General features: G+C 45.6%; 1 protein-coding gene across 1 annotated transcript; it reads right to left on the bottom strand.

The window, feature by feature from the left end:
- Positions 1-2,688: 2,688 nt before the first annotated feature.
- On the bottom strand, positions 2,689-5,659 carry LOC120529802 (transcriptional regulator Myc-like). Its single transcript, XM_039753965.1, has 3 exons — positions 5,478-5,659; positions 4,483-5,131; positions 2,689-3,791 (listed from the first exon to the last, which is right to left on the bottom strand). Exons 2-3 carry the CDS (start codon positions 5,120-5,122, stop codon positions 3,181-3,183), a joined length of 1,251 nt encoding a protein of 416 aa, XP_039609899.1. The 5' UTR covers positions 5,123-5,131; positions 5,478-5,659; the 3' UTR covers positions 2,689-3,180.
- Between the last annotated feature and the right edge of the window lie 523 nt (positions 5,660-6,182).

The following is a 6,182-nucleotide window of genomic DNA, read 5'->3' as shown; positions in this document are numbered from 1 at the left end:
GACACCAGTTGCAGGGCCGTTCTTAGGCATGGGCGAGCAGGGCAGTCACCCGGGGCCCTCCGATACAAAAGGGGCCCCACCATTCGAGGTTTTTTTTAAGATCGACACAAGCTACGTATCTGTACTACGAAGTTTAATGCTAAGCTAACTGCCCTCTCCCGGGGCAGGGACGCTGCAACAGGGAACTGGGACTTGGGGCGTTCGCTATGGCCAGGGCCCTGCACGGGTGAAGGCGGAGCCTTGTTATGACACGCCCCCACGAAAATCAATAAATAGAGTGCTCTCGTCGCAGGAGACCATTCCATTCTAGACCACGGTTGCATCGTGAGCGTGGGCGCGGACTTCTTCCCGTGTTTTTCTGTCGCGTTTAACGCTTTCTTCCCTTTTTCGCCTTATCGTACTCGCCAGAATCTCGTCTTATTCACGCTTAGCAGTTTCGCACGCATCATATTAATATGAAACGCGGTTATCCATCCGGTGCTGCAAAACGAAAGAAAAAGGCAGACGATGTAGCCTTTATTGAGACACAAAAGGGAGCTTTGCTGAAATTTGTCGTGGCCGAAGAGGTGCATTCACCTACTGATTCCGTTCAAAACCGACCAGCAGTAAGCAACGAGTGACATACCAGTTACTGTCGCTGCTGGGGAACGCAGCTTTTCTAAGCTAAAGATAATCAAGAATTACCTCAGGACAACCACGTTACAAGAACGATTGAACGCTTTAGCGTTAATGTCCATTGAGCGAGACGTTGTCCAGTCGCTTGATTACTCGGCCTTAATTAAAGATTTTGCAAGCTTTAAAGCGCAAAGAGTTGACTTCGTTTCTTGAGCTTTATTCTGGAATGTTCTTCAGCCTAAGTTTTCATTTGGTAGAAAAAAATGGAAAGCGGTATAAAAAAAAAACACACTTTTTAATTGTGACAAAAAAATAAATAAATAAAATGCTCTAAAATTTATAAAAATATGCACCACTGCACTGCACATTTTGCACACGCGGTGCCCAGTGGAAACTGGTCAAATCTGGCTGAACTGTAGCTAATACTACACGCAGTCTAATTATGCCCAGGACCCCCAACGCCCTAAGAACGGCCCTGCCAGTTGTTTTGGCTCGTTTTGTATCTCATTATTCATTGGCTGCTAACGAAGGAAAAAGAAACCATTAAGGGGGCGGAGTCTTCAAGAGCAAATCAATTAAAATGAATTCAAAAGAAGTTAATTAGCAGCAAAAACTAATTAAGAAAAGGGTGAGAATGAAAACCTGCAGCCACGGTGGACCTCCAGGACCGGAGTTGGCGACCCCTGCTTTAGGGTGTCGTGCCGTGTCACCCATTATGAATTAGGGTTAGGGTTTTTTTTTTTGAATTATAATCTTTTTAGTTAGCCAATAAAAGGTGTCTTTTTGCTTGACTTCTCACTAGAAGAGCAATCTTAATAGCAAACTTTGTAAGAAAAGCAATCTGTCAAGTTTCAACATAGAAACCTGGAGATGAACGGAAAAAATAAAAAGTGCTTAAAAATCCCAGTTATGGACCTTTCCACCATCCCTTGGTGGCATTTTTGTCTTAATGGACAACTGATATCAAAAAATGGTAGGTCTTTTTTTTGTTCAAATGGCAACTCTTATTTGTGTACAAAACAATGAAGGGTGGGTGGCACTGCTGCCTTGCAGTTAGGAGACCCGGGTTCGCTTCCCAGGTCCTCCCTTTTTTGCATGTTCTCCCCGTGTATGCGTGGGTTTCCTCCCACAGTCCAAAGACATGCAGGTTAGGTGCATTGGCGATTCTAAATTGTGTGCTTGGTGTGTGTGCCCTGCCCAGGGTTTGTTCCTGCCTTGCACCCTTTGTTGGCTGGGATTGGCTCCAGCAGACACCCCATGACACTGTCTTAGGATATACCCGATTGGATAATGGATGGATGGATGTTTTCCATTATTTTCAAAGTACTATATTGTTCTGAGGGTGGTATGGTGGCGCAGTGGGTAGCACTGCTGCCTTGCAGTTAGGAGACCCAGGTTCACCCTGCATGGAGTTTGCATGTTCTCTCCGTGTCTGCATGGGTTTCCTCCCACAGTCCAAAGACATGCAGGTTAGGTGCACTGGCGATCCTAAATTGTCCCTAGTGTGTGTGTGTGTGTGTGTGTGTGTGCCCTGCGGTGAGCTGGCACCCTGTCTAGGGTTTGTTCCTGCCATGTGCCCTGTCCTGGCTGGGATTGTCTCCAGCAGACCCCCATGACCCTAAGTTAGGATATAGCGAGTTGGGTAATGGATGGATGTTTTCCATTATTTTCATAGTACTGTATTGTTCGGCGGGCATCATGGTGGCACAGTGGGTAGCACTGCTGCCTCACAGTAAGGAGACATGGGTTCACTTCCCGGGGCTCTCCCCGTTTCTGCGTGGGTTTCCTCCCACAGTCCAAAGACATGCAGGTTAGGTGCATTGGCGACCCTAAATTGTGTGCTTGGTGTGTGTGTGTGTGCCCTGCCCAGGGTTTGTTCCTGCCTTGCACCCTGTGCTGGCTGGGATTGGCTCCAGCAGACACCCCACCGTGACCCTGTGTTAGGATATAGCGGGTTGGAAAGTGACTGACTGACATTGAAGGGTTCGGTTGAATTAGCACTGAGCAAGGAAGGTATAGAATACAAAGCAACGAAAAGAAAAGAAGTGTGGAATGAGCTACCAAACAAAAGAAAAACATTAAAACAATAAGCACTGTATTTAAATAAGATTCAGAATCAAAAAAGACATATCTGGTGAAACCAAACCAAGCAAAAAAAAAAAAGTATATAAAAACAAGATGATTACACAGTAAATACAACTTTCTGAAAAGATTAACTATGTACAACAGGTCATAGAACATTTATTTATCTATTTCTCAAGTACTTTTTTTATTATTATTATTATTATTTTTTAAGAAAAATAAATGACTTAAATACAAAATTATCTGTAAATAAAAAATAAAATAAAACCGGAGTGTGTCCCATTGAGGCAGTTTGAGGTTTTTGGTTCGTTTCAAAACCAAGGTTGTGTAGTATTCAAGTCCTTTTCTTTTCAAATCTGCATTAAGCATGCATTGGCAAGCAGTCTTAAAAACAATGATCCTGTTCATTAAAAAAATAAAATAAAATAAACTTAGAACCTTGGAAATGTCCCAGAAAAAAAAAATAATAATAAAACAAGGTCTTTACAAATAGATGTGAGAGGTCCTTAGCTGTTCAAGTCTGAGTCTCAACTGGTCGTTTTTCTTTCTTAATTGTTCTTTTACGGCTACAAGCCTCTGCTCATCTGTCTCCATACTGAAAATGCATTCTGCCGCTTTCTTCAATATGACCACTTTAGGGGCTTTCTCGTTATTAGCCACTTCAGGTATCTCATCTCTCAGCGCAAAAAAGCTCAGCTTAAGTTCATTCCTCCTCTGGCGCTCCAGGACATTGTGTGTCCGCCTCTTGTCGTTCTCCTCCGTGTCAGATGTCCTGGGACTCCAGCACTTTCTGTTGTTACTGATTTGCTTAAGTACCCGTGTGCTCTCTAGCTTTAGTCTTTTGACAGATGGCTGCTCGTTCCTAGAGGATGGGTGGGCTGCGTAGTTGTGCTGTTGAGTGGAAACGTGACACCTCTTCAGAACAAGGGGACTATGGTGTGCTCTGTGGGGGGCAGAAGCAGCCCCCGAGCTGGGATCTGTTCGTTTAGTTGGCTGTCTTTTTTCTACTGTCACAACGTCGATTTCCTCGTCGTCCTCTTCCTCATCTTCATCATCATCGTCTTCATCATCATCGTCGTCATCGTCATTTTCATCTGTGAAGAGAAAAAAAAAAGCAATGCGTTATAGCGCTTTGAGATATGAGCCAGTGGCTGATTTTTTTTTTTTTAAAGACTACTAAATCTTCATCGGCTCACCCCCCAAAATATTCAAAATTCTTTAGATCTGTACAGATCTTATTTGTCTAGAGTAGCATGCAAATGACAACAGTTGAATCCACTTCGTACATATATAGCCCGTCAGTGCTGCCATATGGCCCGTGTGAGAGGTCTGCACATTAACAGTCCTCTTCGCCTCCCAAGTTCGGAGAGTGCTAGTCGCCCATCCAGTTACAAGGTCACCAGGGAGCTAAAGCCCAAGTGCCGCCACGTTTCTTTTATATCCTTGAACAGCCTCGCTATACTACACCACAGACCCTTTCCTATGAATCACCGCTATAAAACATTTCAGCGCTGACTGTAATCCTGCGCCGATGCCCAGAACTACATTTAAACAAATCAAGCTGGGGAACTGACAGACCCGGGTGTGTGCTTCCCACAAACTAAGGGAGAGTGGGCAGGCGCTCCGCGACCCAAAATGGGAAAAACGTTTGATGCATGTTGTAAGTATTTATTCAAACGACTGGATTGCCTTACGGCGGTATTAACCATGTGTGAACTACTATGTCTCTACACGCCCCCGTGTGTTTGATGGGGTCGTCCCACTCAGTGCCCTGGTTAGACTTACCGGAATCGCTGCCGCTGCTCACACTACTACAAGTATTTGACGGCGTGTCTTCTGATAGCGGGGACGGCGGAGTCTCGGCGCACGACCTGGAGCTGTCATTCAAGGGAAATGTTAATACGACCGAGGGGTCAATGCACTCCACGACCGCGGCACTCAGGTCCTGCAGATAGTGGGTATTGAGGTTGGCATTAACGCCAGCGGTCGACTCCTTCCTGGCAGCCTGAATGGAGGCCAGTCGCTCCGAGACCACTTTCTCCAACTTGGCAGTCGCCGAGAATCCGCTCCACATACAGTCTTGAATGATTATTGACTTGAGAAAAGCCTGCGAGTCGTCGTCGCCGTCGCAGATAAAACTCTGGTTCACCACGTCGTCCCCCAAAAACTCCGTAACCATCTCCAACTGCTCGGTGACCGACGGGATGGCAACAGAAAGCGAGCTCCGTCGGCTGGGAGAAAGCGGAGGCGTAGGCAGCAGCTCGAACTTCTTCCAGATGTCTTCGCTGGGGGCCGGGGGCTGCACCCGGTTCTGCTGCTGCTGCTGATAGAAGTCCTCCTCCTCGGTGTCAAAATAGAAGTACGGCTGTATGGAGTCGTAATCGTAGTCGTAGTTTTTACTGGGATAACTGGCGTGCATTGGCATCTCGGCCGCCTATAGGAGGAAATAAAATAGGACAAAAGTGTCACCTTAGGAAAGCGAAAACGTTCAGCTGCAAGAAGCGAATCGACGCCGATCCGGCGTCCTGGTGTCAAACGAGGAGTAAGGAGACCCACATGAAAAGAGAACACTCCTTCTCAGTGCAATCTGTCAAATAGGTTATTTGTAACATATATTTAAAAAAAAAAATCAGAAGGGTAATGCTGAAAAATCTACCGATGGCAGCAAACTTAAGCGCACGTCCCTTTAAAAAGAGTATAAAAATGCGTAGGAGACGCTTTCACCCAAATTGTATCCAAAACAGAAAGTGACAGCTTACAAATCCAAATCAAGTCCTTACCGAGTCCAATAATTTATGTGTCAGGTAAACGCGAAGTTCCAGGTAATTGTGATAATATTAATAGTAATAATCCAAAGCCAGTCGAGTGCAGAAGCAAAAGGAAGAACGAAGCGAGGAACAGCGGCTTCAGCGAGACACTCTCTGCGTCTATCAATTGCTGCAAGAGCGCTGGCACTGGCGCTAGAGGATTTTATTCGCCAGCACTATATTCTACGCCCCACCCACATCGCTTTCCCGCCAAAGTGTCGTAGGGTATTTAACCCTTGCTCCTCCATACAGAATGGTGGGGAAGATGCGCCTCGGCGGGACGGGAATTGCTTGACGCAGAAAGGATATCTATTGACCAATGGTTAAGAACTATGTGAAAAGTCGACAGGCGGTAGTTCATACACTAAAGAAAGAAGGCATGCGTGTTTAACTGTGTGTGTGTGTGTGTGTGTGTGTGTATGTATGTGTGTGCGTGGGTATGTGTGTACAGAGGGGCGGGGTCTATGTAGTCGTAGTAAAAAAAAGAAGCACGGTCGACTACTGAGCAGCTGCAGCCATTGACTCAAGAGCTACAGCGTGATTCTCCCCATTATTATTACTATTGTTACGCCTGTGACCGGCCAATGACATTTCAAGGAGTAAAACAAAAGCTTTACGTCAGTTTATTCTTTCACTGGACGCACTCAGTGATTAAGTCCGTGATATAATACAACTCAG

This window comes from Polypterus senegalus, chromosome 5 (genome assembly GCF_016835505.1).
Source record: "Polypterus senegalus isolate Bchr_013 chromosome 5, ASM1683550v1, whole genome shotgun sequence".
Classification (NCBI taxonomy): Eukaryota; Metazoa; Chordata; class Cladistia; order Polypteriformes; family Polypteridae; genus Polypterus; species Polypterus senegalus.
The sequence above is the reverse complement of the archived record's forward strand: the minus strand, read 5'-3'. Positions and strand labels throughout refer to the sequence as shown.

Coding starts and splice junctions, on each gene's coding strand:
- LOC120529802 (XM_039753965.1), bottom strand. CDS start 5,122: ATGCCAATGCACGCCAGTTATCCCAGTAAAAACTACGACTACGATTAC. Junction 3,792..4,482: donor GAGCAGCGGCAGCGATTCCG/GTAAGTCTAACC, acceptor TTCTCTTCACAG/ATGAAAATGACGATGACGAC.